Here is a 21,743-nt window from a genome sequence, read left to right as displayed (position 1 = left end):
AATTTCAAAACCAGCCAGCAGTGGAACCTTATCGTTCTATGTTTCTCTGTAGATTTGCTCTCCAAGTCGGTGTTGATGTTTTTCTCTAACAGCCTACATCTGTTGGCCTTTTGGCCAATCTTCTCCAACTTTTCATTTTTTTTCTGGTTTTATATCCCCAAAGCATTAGATTGTGTCATTGGCATTTAAGATTGTCAATATACTCAATTCAAACTTGATTGAAGTTTGGTATTTTTTGCGGGTATAGTTAATACTGATTGGCCTAATTTGAATTTGGTTTTGTCTCCAGGCAACCAGCTACACTAGCTGCTGGTCCAAAAGGTTACATTGTACCTTGTTCCAAACACTTGGTGCTGTCAAGTAGTTCTGCTAGTTTTTAAACTTTCTTAAAGATACAGTACATCCACATCTTCATAACAATAGGGCTGCGGTCTCATTAGGAGACATTCATGATGGTTTAGCCTGAGTTCACCAAACCTCAGGGAAGGAGAGAAGTTTACAAGGCAAGGCCTTCATGATGCGGGAATTGAACCCATGATATTGGTGTCAGCCACCCAGCCAATGGGGCATGCAATAACAAATTATTATTCCTGAAACTCACCTCGTTAATATGTAGTTTTCCATTTCCTCCACCTCCTGGAGGAAAACTGGATAGCAACACTTCCCGACATGAAAATCGGAGCAGTTACTTGGTGTCCCCAGCTCACCATCTTGCTCCTCGCAATCTCCATCCAGGACAGCAGTCACCAACATCTCAGGGCACACTCCATGGGCAGCGACCACCTGAAAGTCTCCTGTCCGTGGATGTTGCCATTTAACACATACCAGACTCAATGCGTCATCATGGCACACCTCTGATTCACTTACAGTACAGTGCTGTGCGTTAATGCTACACTTGGGAGTGCAATGGTATCTCTAGTACAACCCTCCTGCACAGAAGACCAGAAATTCTGAAGTCCAAACCAGTTTTAGTCAGCCCAGTGTCTGACATGTACTTACAATTGTAAGGATGCTGTCACTTTAAAAAGGTTATGTTGTCCTTGTTTTTTTTTTCCCAAGAGAGGTCATAAAGACAGAAGTACCAAAGTGTCTAGTTTAACAATGGGAGGAGAGTGGCCAGTTCTGGTTTATTCTAGTTTAGCTAGAGTGGTCACAAGATGCTAGTATCCAGAAAAAGGTTCCAAGCTTCAGTGAATGGTTTCTGACTGACTTTCTCTGAAATCTCTTTGGATGTTGTTCCCTCCCGCTTGTAAGAATCTGTGTTTCAATTTACTTTTTTTTAAACCAAGGAGTGTTTCTGGGACGTTACTTGATTGGAACAGCTTCTTAGTTAAATTGCTATATTGGGCTGGTTAGGCTTCTAATAGTAAAGTTATTCTAAATTCTGTTTTCTTTTGTTCATAGTTTAACTGTAGTGCTTAAATAAATTGTTTTTCTTAAAACCGAGTGGTTTGACTAGCTGCGCCACACCAGGGATATCCACTTCACATCTACCTTTAAAATATGAAAAAGTTAGGGTTTGGGCTACCTTCTTAAAATATTTTGAAGCGTTCTGGCCTTGACCACAACATTATTTCTGAATCAAAATACTGATAAATCTTTCACTCGTCTGTGTACTGAATCAGGAGCATACCATCTCTCTCTCTCTGTAGGGTCATATCCCATTTGCCCAAATCAGCGTACATTGACAGAGCCAAATCTTAGGAAGCTCCATGTCTGGCAGACAAACCATAATCTTGTAACAAATAGATATATTACAGAATCACACATTATGGAAGTAGACCCTTCAGTCCAATTCAACCAGGCCAACCAAATATCCCAGTCTGAGCTAGTCACATTTTCCAGCATTTAGCCCATATTCCTCTAACCCCTTCTGTCGTGACTGGAACAAGCACCAGGTGGATTGCATTTACTGTGAGTTCCTTGATTGGAGCTGCTAAGCTGGGCCAGTCAGGGAGCCCTGGCTGACAGATATAAACAAGAGATTCAAAGGGCATCTTCCTTGAGCTGGCTAATCAGAGCTCATGTACTGTATATGTATAAATGAAGGGTTACCTGGTTACGGGATACCGGCCTCTATGCTGATATTTCAGCGGTGACGAGAGAAAACAATATGTCCCTGAAGAAATTTCACTCACAGCAGCCATCTTTGAGTTGGGGTAAACATTTCTGGCATCATACCTTTATTTGGGAAACTTAACTCATTCAGCACTGCCATCGAAGACTGGGCCCAGTATATGGGAAGAATGACATTAAGGCAGATGAAAAGCAAAGATTAATCCTTTCAAGTGCTTGCGGACCCAAAGCATTTTCAGTTATTAGGAGCCTAACTTTCCCTGAGGTACCAGATACAAAACCTTTTCAAGCCTTCAGATTTAGTTAAGGAATATTACAATGTCAAACCTTCTCTGATTCTGAGACTACCAGTTTTATTCAATTGTTTGAGAACCAGAGGTATCTGGAGCTTCTTCACTCTCCACTACACCACCCTATGTTGGTGTCATCTGCAAATTTACTAACTATGCATCCTTTATTCATATCCAAATCTTCCATTTTGGAAGAACAAATAAGAATGCGGAATACAGGGTTAATGGTAGGGTTCTTGGTCAGGTGGAGGAACAGAGGGATCTTGGGGTCTATGTACATAGATCTTTGAAGGTTGCCACTCAGGTGGATAGACTTTGTAAGAAGGCCTATGGAGTATTATCGTTCATTAGCAGAGGGATTGAATTCAAGAGTCGTGAGGTGATGTTGCAGCTGTACAGGACTTTGGTTAGGCCACATTTGGAGTACTGTGTGCAGTTCTGGTCGCCTCACTTTAGGAAAGATGTGGAAGCTTTGGAGAGGGTGCAGAGAAGATTTACCAGGATGTTGCCTGGAATGGAGAATAGGTCGTACGAGGATAGGTTGAGAGTTCTCGGCCTTTTCTCGTTGGAACGGCGAAGGATGAGGGGTGACTTGATAGAGGTTTATAAGATGATCAGAGGAATAGATAGAGTAGACAGTCAGAAACTTTTTCCCCGGGTACAACAGAGTGTTACAAGGGGACATAAATTTAAGGTGAAGGGTGGAAGGTATAGGGGAGATGTCAGGGGTGGGTTCTTTACCCAGAGAGTAGTGGGGGCATGGAATGCGCTGCCCGTGGGAGTGGTAGAGTCAGAATCATTGGCGACCTTTAAGCGGCATTTGGATAGGTACATGGATGGGTGCTTAATCTAGGTTAGAAGTTCGGCACAACATCGTGGGCCGAAGGGCCTGTTCTGTGCTGTATTGTTCTATGTTCTATGTTAACATAAATGACAAAAGGCAGTGGACCTTGCACCAATCCTTGTAGCACATGGTGGTCACAGACATCTAGTCTGAAAAACAACCCTCTACCACCACTGTTATGAAGATGTGGATGTACTGTACCTTTAAGAGAGTTAAAAGCTGGTAGAGCTACCTGACAATACCCAGTGTCAATAAGGTAAGAATGTAACACTTGGTCGAAAGCTAAATTAGTTGGTTGCCGAGAAACAACAACCGAGATTCAAATTAGGTCAATTTGAATTATACCCCCAAACATACCAAACTCCAGGTCCAGTTTGAATTTAGTATATTGACAATCTTAAAAATACAATCTGATGTTTGGGGGTATAAGACTGGGGAAAGTTGATCAGTTCAGTTGAGAGGAGTACGGTCCAGCAACCAGCATGGAAAAAAACGTGCCTGAAAATTAGCCCTCTTAAAGGTAACCTCATCGATCAGTAACCTGTGAAACAGAATCCCTAAGAAAGGAAAACACAGGAAGATCCAAATACAAGAACCAAAAGCTGCCTGGTTTTGAGATAAGAAGTTTTGTTTTGTAAGTCTCATTTGGGAGTTTTAGCAGACTAGTATAGCAGAAGGGGAAGGTATATGAGAGGTTAGAGGATGGAGTTGTAAATAGTTGTTCAATAATTATTCACTGTTTTACTTTATTTCTTAAAGTTGTTAATTTTTACAGATTACTGCACAGGATAAATCTTTTCTGTGTTGCTGGTTTTAAATTAAACAGGAGGGTTTACCCCATGTCATAACAACCTCTGTTTCCTATGTCCAAGCCAATTTTATTAGAGGACAAAAATGCAGAAGACAGGATTATCAATTTGAAAAGTCAACAAGAAATTATAATGTTTAGTAAACACATTTTTATCATTGTTGAATACCTAACAAATCAATGTTTTACAACACTAGCAGCAATGGTTTTATTTTTAAAATCTGACACATTAGCACAAGGCAAAATTATTGATTTTAATGATAGTGGTTGAGGAAAAGATATTACACAAGTTAGTCATTGGAAACAAAGAGAAAGTTGCTGAACTAAATTATAACCCAGTGATTGTCAGTTTCTGTGTTAGCATAAAAAGGATAATTTTCTGTTTCTTCTGCCCGCCCCTGTCTTTGCCATCCTGTTCCCCGAAATCTAAAGGTTTACCATTTCTGAACTGTTTTATTGCTTACAAACTCTCCATGGAGAGCTTCTGTCCCTGCTGGGAGCAGAGCTAAATAAACTGGGGTTACTGCCCCTTCTTCTGCTGTTCCAGGGGCTTTGGGACCTGCCATGTCTGTTCTTACCCAACCTGGACAACAAGCGTTCAACAGGATCCCATCTCCTGGTCTCTCTTTCGTCAGTTTTCGCGCATGAATCCTGGAAAGGACAGTAACACCGATCTTTGAAACCCCATAGGCAGAGGATGGCCACCCCTGTTCACTGTGGACCCCTTTTGAAGCATCTTCAACAAATTTCTCCATCAGCTCCACCAGTTCTTCCTCTGTGATGGTGGAACTGCGGAACTTCTTTTGGAGCTCTTGGCTGCATTTCTGCAAAGCCGCGGAGCTAGCTACACTGGATACATTCACCACTCTCCCTGCAGATTTAAAACGGAAAGCAAAATCAGATTAATGTACACGAGCACAAAAACCAAAAAGACATATCGCTCTCGTCCCATTTTAGATCTTACTTTCTCTTATCCCGACTGCTATGAGACAGGCTGAGGAATTATTTCAAAAAAGGAGCTCACTAATCTCAGATAAAAAAAAATGACATTTTCCACATGAACTGATCATAGTTACAAAGCACAAAGACAGACCGTCAGTCCAACTTATCCATACTGACAGTTTCCCTGACTAAACTACCAGGTCATCACAACTGGCTGCTGATTCTGTCTCACTATCAAAGTCCCTATAAACGTCAATCAAATTCTCCCCTAACCCTTTATACTCCAGAGAATGCATGCCTAATTTGTACTCTGCTTGTAATTTAATCCTTGCAGCCTTTGTAATGTTATGATGAATCTGTTGTTGTGGTTCTGTTTGCCGAATTGGTGTTGCAGGCGTTGCGTCCCCTATCTAGGTGACATCCTCAGTGCATGGGAGCCTCCTGTGAAGCACTTCTGTGATCTTTCCTCCGGCATTTATAGTGGTTTGTCTGTCTCTGCCGCTTCCGGTTGTCAGTTCCAGCTGTCCGTTGCAGTGGCCAGTATATTGGGTCCAGGATCCAAATCTGTGGATGAGTGCCATGCCTCTAGGAATTCCCTGGCTGTTCTCTGTTTGGTTTGTCCTATAATAGTAGTATTGTCCCAGTTGAATTCATGTTGCCTGTCATCTGCGTGTGGCTGCTGGTCGTGTTGTTTCATGGCTAGTTGGTGTTCATGGATGCGGATCGTTAGCTGTCTTCCTGTTTGTCCTATGTAGTGTTTTGTGTAGTCCTTGCATGGGATTTTGTACACTACGTTGGTTTTGCTTATGCTGGGTATCAGGTCCTTCGTTCTGGTGAGTTGTTGTCTGAGAGTGGCTGTTGGTTTGTGTGCTGTTGTGAGTCCTAGTGGTCACAGTAGTCTGGCTGTCAGTTCAGAAATGCTCTTGATGTATGGTAGTGTGGCTAGTCCTTTGGGTTGTGGCATATCCTCATTCCGTTGTCTTTCCCTTAGGCATCTGTTGATGAAATTGCGCGGGTCTCCGTTTTTGGCGAATACATTGTATAGGTGTTCTTCTTCCTCTTTTTGCAATTCTGGTGTACTGCAGTGTGTTGTGGCCCTTTTGAATAGTGTCTTGATGTAACTTCTTTTGTGTGTGTTGGGGTGGTTGCTTTCGTAGTTCAGGACTTGGTCTGTGAGTGTGGCTTTCCTGTATACCTTTGTGGTGAATTCTCCGTTCGGTGTTCTCTGTACCATCACGTCTAGGAATGGGAGTTGGTTGTCCTTTTCTTCCTCTCTAGTGAATCGGATTCCTGTGAGTGTGGCGTTGATGATCCGGTGTGTGTGTTCTCTATTTCTGTTTTTTTAAAATTATTACAAAGGTGTCATCCACATATCTGACCCAGAGTTTGGGTTGAATTTTCGGTAAGACTGTTTGTTCTCATCTTTGCATTACCGCTTCTGCTGAGTCCAGAGATGGGTGAGCCCATGGGTGTGCCGTTGATTTGTTCATATATTTGGTTGTTGAATGTGAAGTGTGTTGTGAGGCACAGGTCCAGTAGTTTGAGTATGCCGTCTTTGTTGATAGGTTCACTGTCCTGTTGTCTGTTCTGTATGTCCAGCAGGTTGGCTATTGTTTCTCTGGCTAGGGTTTTGTCGATTGAGGTGAACGATTCTGTTACATTGAATGAGACCATGGTTTCTTCCTCGTCTACGTGTATATTTCTGATGATGTCCAAGAATTCCTGTGTTGACTGTATAGTGTCTGGATCCGCTGATCAGGTGTTTCAATTTCTGCTGTAGTTCTTTAGCCAGTTTGTGTGATGGTGTCCCTGGTAGTAATACTATTGGTCTGAGTGGGATGTCTGGTTTGTGCACTTTAGGTAGTCCATAGAATCTGGGGGTGTTGTTGCTTTCAGGTTTCATTCTTTGTAGGTCAGACCTGGTTATCTGTCTGTTTTTTTGTAGGTTCCTCTGTGTTGTTTATCCTAGATGTGATGGTACAATGAACACCTAACGGAGAATTCATCACAAAGGTATACAGGAAAGCCACACACACAGACCAAGTCCTGAACTATGAAAGCAACCACCCCAACACACACAAAAGAAGTTGCATCAAGACACTATTCAAAAGGGCCACGACACACTGCAGTACACCAGAACTGCAAAAAGAGGAAGAAGAACACCTATACAATGTATTCACCAAGAACGGATACCCGCATTCTCCCCGTAGCACTTAATTCCTCGAGACAACAAGAATCTATCAATCTCGGCCTTGAAGACATTTCGCGTCCCGGCCTCCACTGCACTCTGGGGCAATGAATTCCACAGGCCCACCACTCTCTGGCTGAAGAAATGTCTCCGCATTTCTGTTCTGAATTGACCCCCTCTAATTTTAAGGCTGTGTCCCCGGGTCCTAGTCTTCTCACCTAACGGAAATAATTTCCTAGCGTCTACCCTTTCCAAGCCATGTATTATCTTGTACGTCTCTATTAAGTCTCCCCTTAATCTTCTAAACTCCAATACAATCCCAGGATCCTCAGCCGTTCCTCATATGTTAGGTCAACCATTCCAGGGATCATCCGTGTGAATCTCCGCTGGACACGTTCCAGTGCCAGTATGTCCTTCCTGAGGTGTGGGGACCAAAACTGGACACAGTACTCCAAATGGGGCCTAACCAGAGCTTTATAAAGTCTCAGTAGCATAGTAGTGCTTTTATATTCCAACCCTCTTGAGATAAACGACAACATTGCATTTGCTTTCTTAATCACGGAGTCAACCTGCATGTTGACCTTTAGAGAATCCTTGACTAGCACTCCCAGATCCCTTTGTACTTTGGCTTTATGAATTTTCTCACCGTTTAGAAAGTAGTCTATGCTTTTATTCTTTTTGCCAAAGTGCAAGACCTCGCATTTGTTCACGTTGAATTCCATCAGTCATTTCCTGGACCACTCTCCTAAACTGTCTAGATCCTTCTGTAGTCTCCCCACTTCCTCAGTACTACCTACCTGTCCACTCAACTTCGTATCATCTGCAAACTTCGCTAGAATGTCCCCAGTCCCTTCATCCAGATCATTAATATATAATGCAAACAGCTGTGGCCCCAAACACTAAACCCTGCGGGACACCGCTCTTCACCAGCTGCCATTCCAAAAAAGAACCTTTTATCCCAACTCTCTGCCTTCTGTCAGACAGCCAATCCTCACTCCATCCCAGTAGCTCACCTCGAACACCATGGGCCCTCATCTTGCTCAGTAGCCTCCCATGTGGCACCTTATCAAAGGCCTTTTGGAAGCCTAGATAAACCACATCCACTGGGTTTCCCTGGTCTAACCTACTTGTCACCTCTTCAAAGAATTTGATTAATTTGTAATAAGCTACCATATTTCAGTGACCCGTTTTTATGAACTTCCAAATATCTTCTGGCCACCATTGTGCACGTGTTGAAAGTCAGAGCAGTTAGTTTGTGGGTTCCAGTTCACTCCTCTGCACCTCCATCTTACACACATTCTCATGATCTAAGCACACTCGAAATCTGTATCATCCTGAGGGGTCTTGATGGGGTGGATGCTGACAGCATGTTCCCTCTTGCAATGGTATCTAGAATGAGGGGGCATCGTTTAAAAGTAAGGGGCCACCACTTAAGACAGACGAGGAGAAACTCTTTCTGAGGGTCATGTATCGTTAGAACTCTCTTCCTCAAAAGATGGTGGGAGTAGCATCCTTGAATATCTAAAGGGAGAATAAAGATTTTATGTCTTTAGAAGACTGCTTGATATTTGAACCCTTGCCAGTACAAGAAAACTCAGAAGTGGAGTGAACATGAGGATAGTAACAGACTTAAGGGAGACATAAAGGAGAAGACACTAAACATATACAGCAAAGAGTTGTGGTTTATTTGTTTTGCAGCTTAGTAGACACGGTGCTATGTTTCCATTGATTGCTTTTAGTATTTGAGAGTATTGTGGAGAAGAGAATTCTGAGCTGGGTCACCTATTTAAAAAGATTTTAAATTAAATCAAGAGTTTTCTTTGAAAATTGGATCTTTGAAGAGCAGAAACGTCCAGCTCAGCCCGGGACCCAAACTCTACTATAAACATGTCAGGCAGCATCCAAGGAACTGGAGAATTGGCGTTTCGGGCATAAGCCCTTCTTCAGGAATGAGGAAAGTGTGTCCAGCAGGCTAAGATAAAAGGTAGGGAGGAGGGACTTGGGAGAGGGGTGTTGGAAATGCGATAGGTGGAAGGAGGTCAAGGTGAGGGCGATAGGCCGGAGTGGGGTGGAGGCGGAGAGGTCAGGAAGAAGATTGCAGGTTAGGAAGGCGGTGCTGAGTTCGAGGGATTTGACTGAGATAATGGGGGGAGGGGAAATGAGGAAACTGGAGAAATCTGAGTTCATCCCTTGTGGTTGGAGGGTTCCTAGGCGGAAGATGAGGTGCTCTTCCTCCAACCGTCGTGTTGCTATGGTCTGGCGATGGAGGAGTCCAAGGACCTGCATATCCTTGGTGGAGTGGGAGGGGGAGTTGAAGTGTTGAGCTACGGGGTGGTTGGGTTGGTTGGTCCGGGTGTCCCAGAGGTTCTCTGAAACGTTCCGCAAGTAGGCGGCCTGTCTCCCCAATATAGAGGAGGCCACATTGGGTGCAGCGGATGCAATAGATGATGTGTCTGGAGGTGCAGGTGAATTTGTGGCGGATATGGAAGTATCCCTTGGGGCCTTGGAGGGAAGGGCGGTGGGGGGGGTGGGAAGGTAAACATAGGTAACTAGTAGAAAAAAAAAGGATTGAGTGAAGCAAGGGGAACGACACATAAGCGGCCTGTTTCCCTGTCACAATTATGTACAACTGTCCACATCCCCAGGCTAATACAGGCTTACCTCTGAGCCAAGAGACGTGGGTTCAGGTCCCACCTGCTCCAGAGTGGTGTCGTAACACCCCAAAACAGATTGGTTCATAAATACCTACATTGTTATCTTTCCTCAACTGATCATCTGAGAAAAGGCTGTTGGCAAACGTTTCCAGAAAACCCATACTTGTGCGCCTGCACATTATACAGTCCATTTGCCACCCTCCCTTTCCACTCCAATGTCTGGAAAGTATTGTCACCTCCAGGCTCCCTGTGCATCTTTCTCTCAACACCAAGAATTCAAGAAATTTTATGCTGCAGAAAGAAAATTCAGTGCAAATGTATGTATCTGCTTGACAGTACAGTTGGTGCCATTCAGGCCTCCTCTCCACAAACCTGCACACAGTCTTCCACTTCAGATCACTCAACTCAGCAAAGGAGTTATCATTCAACTCACGATGACAAAATGGTTACGAGCCTGCACTACTTATCCAGAACTCCAATTTAATGTTCTGAGGACGTTAGTTCAAAACCAACCATAGCAGACAGTGAAATTTGAATTTTGTAAAAATCTGGAATACAAAACTAGCTTAATGACAACCATGTACCCTATCATAAACACCCATCCGGGAAGGAAGGAAGGAAGTTTGCATTCCTTAACTGGTTTGGCCACCAAGTGACTCCCGACCAACAGCAATGTGGTTGACACTTACCTGCCTTGTCGGAAATTAGGGGATGGGCAATAAATGTGAGTGAACAACCCATGAGTGAATACAAATAGTGGTATAACCATGAGATGTGAGATACCAGTTTGATATTTTTGTTTAACAAACAATTAGTTTACGTGAAATGTAAAACTTCTTTAGCCAAAGTGGTGAAGCTACGGAATACATTGCCACAGAAGACTGTGGAGGCCAGGTCATAGAGTACACTTAAGGCAGAGATAGGTACATTCTTGATCATCAAGGGTTACAGGGCAAAAGTGAGAAAGTGTGGTTAAATGAGGAACAACATCTTATCTTCCACCTGGGCAGCCTACAGCCTAAAGGACTCAACATTGAGTTCTGCAATTTCAGATAACCTCCCTTCCCATCCAACTTCCTATTCAGCCTCTTCCCTTTCCGTCCATTCCTCAACCGCCAATGGGATTCATTCTTTCCATTGACCAACCAGGTCGTACCCTCTGCCTGTGTCCACCTATCCCCATCTCTTCACGTTGCACCCTCCCCCCCATCCCTTTTATCTGCAGCTCCCCTTGCACCCACCCCCAGTCCTGAAGAAAGGTTACACCCGAAACATCGATTTCTCCACCTCCTGATGCTGCCTGGCTTGCTGTGTTCTCTCAGCCTCCTGCTTGTCTACCTTGAGAAATATATCAGACATGATTGAATGGCGGAACAAATTCTTGGGTTGAATGACCTAACTTCTATTCCTGTGTCTTATGGTGAGGTTTTTGAAAAAGTAACAGAGGATTTAATGAGGGCATGGACATGATTTATATGGACTTCAGTAAGGCGTTTGACAAGGTTCCCCATGGGAGACTGATTAGCAAGGTTAGATCACATGGAATACAGGGAGATCTAGCCATTTGGATACAGAACTGACTCAAAGGTAGAAGACAGAGGGTGTTGTTCAGCCTGGAGGCCTGTGACCAGTGGAGTGCCACAAGGATCGATGCTGGGACCACTGCTTTTTGTCATTTATATAAATGAACTGTATATGAATATAGGAAGTATAGTTAGTAAGTTTGCAGATAACACCAAAATTGGAGGGGTAGTGGACAGAGAAGGTGATCTCAGATTACAATGGGATCTTGACCAGATGGGCCAATGGGCTGAGGAGTGACAGATGGAGTTTAATTCAGATAAATGCGAGGTGCTGCATTTTGGGAAAGCAAATCTTGGCAGGACTTATACACTTAATGGTCAGGTCCTAGGGAGTGTTGCTGAACAAAGAGACCTTGGAATGCAGGTTCATAGCTCCTTGAGAGTAGAGTCATAGGTAGAAAGGATAGTGAAGGCAGCATTTGGTATGCTTTCCTTTATTGGTCAGAGCAGTGAGTACAGGAGTTGGGAGGTCACATTGCAGCTGTACAGTATGTTGATTAGGCTACTTTTGGAATATTGTGTGCAATTCTGGTCTCCTTCCGAATGGATGTTGTGAAACTTGAAAGGATTCAGAAAAGATTAATAAGGATGTTGCTAGGGTTGGAGGATTTGAGTGACAGGGAGAAGCTGAAGAAGCTGGGGCTGTTTTCCCTGGAGCATCAAAGGCTGAGGGGTGACTTCATAGAGGTTTATAAAATAATGAGGTGTATGGATAGGATAAATAGACAAAGTCTTTTCCCTAGGGTGGGGGAGTCCAGAACTAGAGGCCATAGGTTTAAGGTAAGAGGGGAAAAATATAAAAGGGACCTAAGGGGCAACCTTTTCATGCAGAGGGTGGTGCATGTGTGGAATGAGCTGCCAGAGGAAGTGGTGGAGGCTGGTAAAGTTACAACATTTAAAAGGCATCTGGATGGGTGTATAAATAGGAAGGGTTTGGAGGGATGTGGGACTATATTAGGTCAGGATATCTGGATGGCATGGACGAGTTGGACTGTAGGGCCTGTTTCCGTGCTGTTACATCTCTGACACTAAATAGCAAATTTATTTTTAGGATTTCAGGGTCTGCAAAGTTTGATGATAAATTGCACACTAGTGAAAAGGGCACAAAGAATCACCTGAGGAATCTCGTGGCTTTTCACAGCCAATCGCGGCTCTTGCGTCACATGGGCCAGCTCTGAGCGAGCTACCAATTCCGGCCATTACGCCTACTTGTCTCCTGCAACATTTTTCCCTTGGTATCCAGTTCCCTGCAGAAAAGGTTCTAATGGATCTCCCCTCCCAATTGACCAATATAGTTCAAATCAGAACAACCCCTCCAGTAAAGATATGCCACTCCTGCTTTTTGTTCTGACAAATTATTTCAAATCTGTGCACCTTCCTGCTAAAGGAGGGAACAGCTTCTCCCTAAGCCTAGTTTTTGAAGTCCCTTAATTGTTTTCAACAAAAGCTATGTTTAATAGTACTATAGCTATTAACTCTCATTGTGCGGTGAAGATAACAATCTGACCTAACTCAGGAATCAAGTTAAACTGCTTCCATTGCTGTTTAACCCTATTGAATCAGAAGAACTGGGTGTGGGTCGAGCTGATCTGAAATGATCGCCCTGTTAGTTGACAATGAGAGATTGTTTTGAAGGTGAAGTCTGCATTTCCAAAGCGTGTTGTACGCTGTACCTTGGGGTTTGACGATGGGGAGGAGCTCGGCGGACACGTCCCTGGTCCCGTAGAAATTGGTGGCCATGGTCACCTTGGCTTGGATTCCAAACGGAGTGGTATCTGCCATTTTAAAGGCGATGCCGGCGTTGTTGATCAGGACATCGACGCCTCCGTACTCCTGGGTCATGAAGGTCCGCAGCTTCCCGATGCTCTCCCGATCGGTGATGTCCAACTGGTGGTAAAGCGGCTTCAGCTGCTCCTGCTGCAGTTTGTGTAGCGCCTGTTGCCCCCGCTCCACATCCCGGGAGGTCAGGTACACGTCCCCGTCAAACTGTCGGCACAGAGCCCTCACCACTTCCAGGCCGATCCCTTTGTTGGATCCGGTCACCACCGCCACCCGCTTGGACATGTTCACGGTGTGACTCGGCGCTACCTTTCAGCAGCAGGGACTCACCGAGAATCACTCAGGGCCAGATTGTTACATTCAGCACCCAGTGCGCAGGCGCCGCCTCTGGTTACAGTCCAGAGGAAATGCTACCAATGCGCTCAGGGCAAACTTCAGTTCATGAAGTGTTTGGGTTTAATTACTTGAACGACTTCATTGCACCTTTCTCAATGTCGATATAATCAGTCACTAGTCAGTTTTGCAATCTAGGAATGTTTGAACTCGATATTAATACTTTGCATAAAATCAATTGCATTGCAATTATTTTTGTGGAAACAAAAACCAGATTAGATGCAGCCAGTTTCAATTCATCAACCAATTTAATCGGGCAATTCAGTTTCCAGCGACAGTAATAACAAACGTTTCTATCTCCTACAGGGATTAGGGATGGTCAACAGATCCTTGTAGTGCAGGGTATTGTCCCTCCCCATGGACTGGGAGACCCAGGGTCAAGTCCCAACTGCTCCAGAGGTGAGTAATAACATCTCTGAACAAAAAGAGGCTCAGTACTACGGGGGAGAAGGAGAGGAACAGCCCCCAACCTGGAAACACCAGACAACCCAACCTCCAGCCATCAGGAACAAGGGGTACCCACTGCACCACAGCTCTGGGCAACTGGGAGCAGTAACTTTTTTTAAATTTCAAAATATACTTTATTCATGTAAATAAATCTCTGGTACTTGTACAATTTTCCATGTTGTTCATAGTTATATACATTGCATGTCTTAACATTACAAAAGAACAAATTGAATTAATCGATTTCACAGTTATCCTATTAACAGTTACCTTTATTAACTATCCAGTCTCTTGGTATTTGGCTGTGGCTTCAGCAGAACCCACCTAAAGAGTGGGTCCCCTGTTATATGAAAGCAAATGAAACTTCTTTAACCCCCAATTTATGGGTTTACCATTGTCCATTTGATTCTCCTGTCTCTGGGGTAGCTTGTCTACATCCCCAAGGTAAGCACGAACTGCTGGACCTTCTCTGGGCTGAGGTAGCTATCCAGCTCCTCACTGGGGTCATTTACCCGCTCTGGTGTCATTGAGCCAAGGCAAGGGCGCTCCAAGAAATGAGCACAGCAGGGCAACCCCTCTGTTGGACCTAAAGCTAGATCTTCCTGGCTTTGTCCCCTGCACCAGGCAACGCCCCCAGGAAGAAACAGGATGGCTACCTCAGTGCAGAAAATGTCCAACAGTTAGCCCACAGGATGGGAATGCACAAACTCTCCCATTGATAAGATTGCAGGGCAATGGACATTGGATCTACACGTAATTTTATAAAGTCTCAAAATGAGTTTTAAAATTGTGAGTTTCAACGTGTGTAGGGTTAAATCTATTATGTGATGTGTTTCCATGTTGGCTTAGCTGGCCAATGTGAAAGCAGACCTCCAATTTCTGCAGAAGTCTGGGACACTGCACCTCAGCAGCTACAAGAGTCATATGGTCAAAGATGTGGGCCCATTGGCCTTAGATTTGGTCAGGGGAAAGTGATTGCCATTCCTCCAGCCTGGGTATTCTTCTGTGAGGAGGCAACTTCACCATCCCCAAGGTTAATGAGGTAGTGGGCGGGTGCTTCCTTCTATAAGACATATAGAAACACTCCTCTGAGACTAATTAACATGTACACCTCGGCAGTAAAGAGAGAGTGCTGGCTGACTTGCAGCAGCTTCCACTGCTGCTGGCGAAGTGCCGGCTGGTCATTCTGGTAGTTGGACCGCTCCTTATCACCTGTCCTTCATCGAGAAGTTTGCAAAGAAAAATACTTTTAACCACCAGTCCATCAGGAAGTGGTCAGCACACAGCATCCTTGAGACTCTGTGGGAAAAAGGAGAGGGTGGCCCTGTTACGTGGTTCCCTGAGCAGACAGTCAAAGTCATTCAGCAAAATGCCTCATCACCAAAACTTTCTAACGTGCACCAGGACATCACTTGGGTGGTGGTGAGAAGGGGACTACCTGTGAGATCCTTTGTGTATGCCCGGAATCTCTGCACCATTGCATGCTCCCCTCTAAGCGGCTGTTGGAGAGTTGAGACTATCACACATCTCCTTCTGGAATGTGCCTTTGCAGAGGTAATCTGGAGAGAAGTGCAATGGTGTTGTTGAGCTTCGTCCTGAGCTGCTCTGTGATGCGGGACTCTGTGCTCTACGGTCTGTTCCCTGGGACACCCACCAAACCAAACATCGACTCTGCCTAGAGAACCATCAACTCAGAGTAAGATGCTCTTTGGTCTGGCCAAAACTTACTGGTCTGTGAGTTTTTTGAGAAGATTTTTAGCTCATCTTGTAAGTTTGCTCACTGAGCTGGTTCTCCGACATTTCGTCCCTATGCTAGGTAACATCATCGTTGAGCCTTCGGTGTAGTGCTGATGTTCTGTCCTGCTTTCTATTTATGTGTTTTGGTCTGTTAAAGTGGTTTTATCATTTCTGGTTCTGTTTCTCAGAGGTTGGTAAATGGTGTACAAATTGCTGTGTTTATTGATGGAGTTCCGCTTTGAATGCCAGGCCTCTTGGAATTCCCATGTGTGTCTCTGTTTGGCCTGTCCTAGGATGGATGAGTTGTCCCAGTTGAAGTGGTGTCCTTCTTTGTCTGTGTGTAAGGATACAGGTAATAGTGGGTCATTCCTTTTGGTGACTAGTTGGTGTTTGTATATCCTGGTGGCTAGTTTCCTGCCTGTCTGTCTGATGTAGTGTTTGTTACAGTCCTTGCATGGTATTTTGTAAATGACATTCATTCAACCGAACTGGTACAGGGTCCTTTAGGTTCATCAATAGCTGTTTCAGTGTGTTGGTTGGTTTGTGGGCTACCATGATGCCAAGGGTCAGAGTAGTCTGGTAGTCATCTCCAAGATGTCTTTCATGTATGGTAGTGTGGCTAGAGTCTCTGTGTATGTTGTGTCTTGTTGTTTGGGTTTGTTGTTTAAGAATTGGTGGACTGTGTTTATCAGGTACCTGTTGTTCTTGAATACACTGTATATTTCTTCTGCTGCTTGTATTTCCTGGGTGTTGCAGTGTGTCATGGCCTATTTAAATAATGTCCTGATGCTCCTCCGTTTGTGGGTGTTGGGATGATTGCTCCTGTAGTTCAGTATCTGGTCTATGTGTGTTGCTTTCTGTAGAGGCTGGTCTGCAGTTCTCCATTGACTGATCGTTCCACTGTGACATCTAGGAAGGGGAGTCTGTTGTTGTTCTTTCTCTTTGGTGAGATTTATGCCAGTAAGGATGTTATTAATGAATTTGGAGGTTTCCTCTAATAATAAGGCTTCACTGGGTTATCGGAACACCGCCACCACTACACTCTGTGCCTCAACTATAGGTAAATATAAGGTAAAAACAATGACTGCAGATGCTGAAAATCAAATACTGGATTAGTGGTGCTGGAAGAGCACAGCAGTTCAGGCAGCATCCAACGAGCATGCTGCCTGAACTGCTGTGCTCTTCCAGCACCACTAATCCAGTATAGGTAAATATAATCTTGTATAAATAAGAAATGCCTTTGGTTTGTTTGTTGGATACAATCAAACTCCAATGTTAGTAATTCCATATGTTACTGTATAGAACCGAACTGCTTTAGTGACTGTATGTACATAAAGATATTTTGATGAATAAAGTTCATTTTTGAAATAAAAGAAATCTCTGAAGAGGTTAATTAGAAAGAATAGATTAAAAATGAAATATAGTGGTAGTGTCCTCCACCACCACACTAGGATGATTAAACAATGTGAATGACTGACAGATTCCACCATTGATTAAATAAACTCTGTATTTTATGACTATACTATTTGTAGAGAAAATTGAGAAGATGAAAAGCAATGCAATTCTATATGAATTTTTGGATAATTTTATTACATTGAGACCCCACCATAGTGCTCCTTGCCACAGTACAAAATTGAGTACAGTGAAGGTCCATTTTTGGCTCCAACTTAATGTTGAAAAGTAATTTCAATAATTCATTTTTCATCATATGTTGGTTTGTTCATTAAGTATGAAGCAAATTGGTCACATTTATATCTGAGTGCACAACTATGGCTGCCTGAATGTTCATTGTTTGTATTTCTTGGCATGTTGTTCAACTTCATTTATTTCTAAGGGCAGTGTCCTGACTGATTAGAGTTCAAGTGCTTGGTTTAAAATGTAATGAAACCCGGCTGTTAACTGCCAAGTCAGCATTAATGAGTGCATTGTCATGGGAATGCATAGAGCAATCAGAGTCAAACTTGCCAAACAATCAGCACTCTCCTCACATGCTTTCTGAAATGTTAGTTTTCCCCTTGAATTTGTATTCTTGCAGAATGTCTTGTTGACTGCAAGATGAAAAGTTTCAACAAAATATGTATTTTTTCAGCCATACACAGGTTTTGTACCACCAAATGATTCATCGTAACCAAAATTTCTTTGGCCTGTTGTTGTCCAACTGGTGTTTCCTTGATTTGTTGTTGCGTAACAAAAGTGATTCATTCAATTAATTTGACTCCTTCCCTTATTTGAAGAAGACTAATGTCAAAACATTCAAGTTTTTTTTATTCATTCATAGGATGAAGGTATTTCTGGGTAGGCCAGTATTTATTGCCCGTCCCTAATGTCGGAGAAATTTGCCAAACAGGTAAGAGGTCACAAAACACAGTTTGAAGTGAAATTGACAAACAGCTTATTGCAAGCGATATCGCCGGAAGAGAAAACAGACCAGCTGACACAGAACTGGCAGTCTGTACAGGTGGATCAGATTTCTCCTCCCAGAGCTGAGGGTGAGACCAGTTTTATAGTAATGCTGCACAATGACACTGATTAAGAAACGAGAAACTACAATGTATCTGGAATCCAGTTACAAGGGTGCTAATTGGAAAACAAATATCGGATGAATATCCTGTTCCTTCACACAATGCAACATCCTGATAGTATCGACGGTTCAATTCCTCTTCATAGGTAGGCGTTAATGTCTCCTCTGAAGTGATGAGGTGCTTCCATTGTCCTGTTCTCAAAGCATGTCGTTGCTGGTGCCTCTCTGTCAGACCTGCTGTTTGTGTGGCATTGGTATTGCTGGGTTGTGAAACTGCCCTTAGGGATTTGAGATATCTGTTGTGCTCTGGTGCTGGAAGAGCACAGCAGTTCAGGCAGCATCCAACGAGCAGCAAAATCAACGTTTCGGGCAAAAGCCCTTCATCAGGAATAAAGGCAGTGAACCTGAAGCATGGAGAGATAAGCTAGAGGAGGGTGGGGGTGGGGAGAGAGTAGCATAGAGTACAATGGGTGAGTCCTCTATGCTACTCTCTCCCCACCCCCACCCTCCTCTAGCTTATCTCTCCATGCTTCAGGCTCACTGCCTTTATTCCTGATGAAGGGCTTTTGCCCGAAACGTTGATTTCGCTGCTCGTTGGATGCTGCCTGAACTGCTGTGCTCTTCCAGCACCACTAATCCAGTATTTGGTTTTCAGCATCTGCAGTCATTGTTTTTACCTTGTTGATTTTAACCCTACTGCGAATCCTCTTGCAAGGATGCCTGCCTTGAAGAAGTTTTCCTCCTCTCTCTACACTAATCTCAGGGAGTCCCTCTCCCACTGCAACTCCCAGGTCATTTCCTCTGCTCCTCATTTCCCCTTCCCCCACCTCATCCTAGTTTCAAACTTCCAGCTCAGTTACTGTCTCCTTGACTTGTCCGACCTGCCTATCTTCTTTTCCACCTATCCACTCCACCCTCTCCTCCTTGACCTATCACCTTCATCTCCTCCCCCACTCACCCATTGTACTCTATGCTACTCTCTCCCCACCCCCACCCTCCTCTAGCTTATCTCTCCATGCTTCGGGCTCACTGCCTTTATTCCTGATGAAGGGCTTTTGCCCGAAACGTTGATTTCGCTGCTCGTTGGATGCTGCCTGAACTGCTGTGCTCTTCCAGCACCACTAATCCAGTATTTGGTTTTCAGCATCTGCAGTCATTGTTTTTACCTATCTGTTGTGCTCTGTCATATCCATGGGAGCTTAAAGCGTATTCCCTTGTCTGTGTGCTGTCTGATTCGGCTTGTGAACTGTTTAGGAATTCCGGGTGTTTTGGTACAATTTGGCCAATTTTGCTTTTGTGGGCCTATTGTGGGTTAGCAAATCTTTTCCCACACTTAACTACCCAGAGTTAAAAGTCAACCACATTGCTGTAGGTCTGGAGTCACATATAGGCCAGACCAGGTAACAATGTAAGTTTTATTCTTAAAGCACATCAGTGATGGTCTTAATCTTTATTGAATTCAATACCCGCCATTTGTCATGTCAGGATTCAAACCCGTGTCCCCAGATATTATTTGGGTCTCTGGGTTAACAGTCCTGTAATAATACCCTTGTCATTTCCCCATCCCCTCTTGATTGTGATGTATATTAGGCTTTCCACTCCCTGAAACCATTGTGATGCAAAGCTGTTTGTAGCATATCTTTTGTCATTGATCCTGTACCTCCTAGACAATACAGTTGCACAGCTGTCAACTGTAGACATGGCATCTTATTTAATAATGTAGTAAGACTTGCCCCGTATCAAGCTTAAAATGAGTGAAATATCTGTCGACACAAGTATCTTCTTCTCATTAGCTAGACCTTGATAATTTTTTCTCCCATGAATACCTCTGGCTTTGTTGTCTGTTCAATCTCATTAACTTCTCTATGCAATTAGCTACTTGTCTTCTTGCTATGCTGTGGCTGTGTGCTATTTCAACACATTGAGGAATACAAAGTTACAACTGCAAAGAAGGTGCATAGAAAGCAAGATCAATGATCTCTTTGGAAGGTTGAGCAGAATGGCCACTTTCAATGCTGTAGGGATTCTAGAATTCTACCAGAGTTAAGAAAACTGGGATAGCGAGGTGGACATCACAGGGATTGGAATACGTTATTTCCCCTCCAACTCCATTTTAATTTAATACCCTCCCTCTTTCCCTATCCTACCATTTTGTCAGTGTTGTGCTACCTCAGTGCCCCTTAAGATATTTTCTAACCTAATCATTCAGAATGTTATAACACATCTCTGGAGCAGGTGAAACTTGAACCTAGGCCCCCTGGCTTAGAGTTAGGGACAGAACTACCGTAGCCCTTAAAGTTGTTCAAATTTTAAAGTGGGGCTTGATCTTGTGACCTACATGGCCCAAGAGGTAAGGTTACTACCCAGTGAGCCAACGAGGCATCCAATACTTGTTAACTGTTTAATTAATAACACAGAGTCAAAGAGATATACAGCATGGAAACAGACCCTTTGGTCCGATATCCCAACCGAATCTAGTCTCACCTGCCAGCACCCGGCCCATATCCCTCTAAACCCTTCCTATTCATATACCCATCCAGATGCCTTTTAAATGTTGCAATTGTACCAGCCTCTACCACTTCCTCTGGCAGCTCATTCAATACACACACACCCTCTGTGTGAAAATGTTGCCCCTTAGGTCCCTTTTATATCTTTCCCCTCTCACCGTAAACCTATGCCCTCTAATTCTGGACTCCCCGACCCCAAGGAAAAGACTTTGTCTATTTATCCTATCCATACCCCTCATGATTTTGTAAACCTCTATAAGGTCACCCCTCAGCCTCCGACGCTCCAGGGAAAACAGCCCCAGCCTGTTCAGCCTCTCCCTATAGCTCAAATCCTCCAACCCTGGCAACATCCTTGTAAATCTTTTCTGAACCCCTTCAAGTTTCACAACATCCTTTTGATCGGAAGGAGACCAGAATTGCACGTAATATTCCAACAGTGGCCTAACCAATGTCCTGTACAGCCGCAACATGACCTCCCAACTCCTGTACTCAATACTCTGACCAATAAAGGAAAGCATACCAAATGCCTTCTTCACTATCCTATCTACCTGTGACTCTACTTTCAAGGAGCTATGAACCCGCACTCCAAGGTCTCTTTGTTCAACAACACTCCCTAGGACCTTACCATTAAGTGTATAAGTCCTGCTAAGATTTGCTTTCCCAAAATGCAGCACCTTGCATTTATCTGAATCAAACTCCATCTTCCACTCCTCAGCCCATTGGCCCATCTGATCAAGATCCCATTGTAATCTGAGGTAGCCTTTTTTGTCCACTACCCCTCCAATTTTGGTGTTATCTGCAAACTTACTAACTATACCTCCTATGTTCATATCCAAATCATTTATATAAATGACCAAAAGTGGCGGACCCAGCATAGATCCTTGTGGCACTCCACTGGTCACAGGCTCCAGTCTGAAAAACAACCCTCCATCACCACTCTTGTCTTCTACCTTTTGAGCCAGTTCTGTACCCAAATG

General features: G+C 43.8%; 1 protein-coding gene across 1 annotated transcript; it reads right to left on the bottom strand.

The window, feature by feature from the left end:
• Window positions 1-4,258: 4,258 nt before the first annotated feature.
• On the bottom strand, window positions 4,259-13,536 carry cbr1 (carbonyl reductase 1). The gene is made up of 2 exons (XM_072585620.1): window positions 13,059-13,536; window positions 4,259-4,889 (listed from the first exon to the last, which is right to left on the bottom strand). The coding sequence occupies exons 1-2, from the start codon at window positions 13,447-13,449 to the stop codon at window positions 4,453-4,455; spliced, it is 828 nt and encodes a 275-aa protein (XP_072441721.1). The 5' UTR covers window positions 13,450-13,536; the 3' UTR covers window positions 4,259-4,452.
• Between the last annotated feature and the right edge of the window lie 8,207 nt (window positions 13,537-21,743).

The sequence above is a fragment of the Chiloscyllium punctatum genome, chromosome 15 (assembly GCF_047496795.1).
Source record: "Chiloscyllium punctatum isolate Juve2018m chromosome 15, sChiPun1.3, whole genome shotgun sequence".
NCBI lineage: Eukaryota > Metazoa > Chordata > Chondrichthyes > Orectolobiformes > Hemiscylliidae > Chiloscyllium > Chiloscyllium punctatum.
The sequence above is the reverse complement of the archived record's forward strand: the minus strand, read 5'-3'. Positions and strand labels throughout refer to the sequence as shown.

Coding starts and splice junctions, on each gene's coding strand:
- cbr1 (XM_072585620.1), bottom strand. CDS start 13,449: ATGTCCAAGCGGGTGGCGGTGGTGACCGGATCCAACAAAGGGATCGGC. Junction 4,890..13,058: donor CCCCATCGTCAAACCCCAAG/GTACAGCGTACA, acceptor TTAAATCTGCAG/GGAGAGTGGTGAATGTATCC.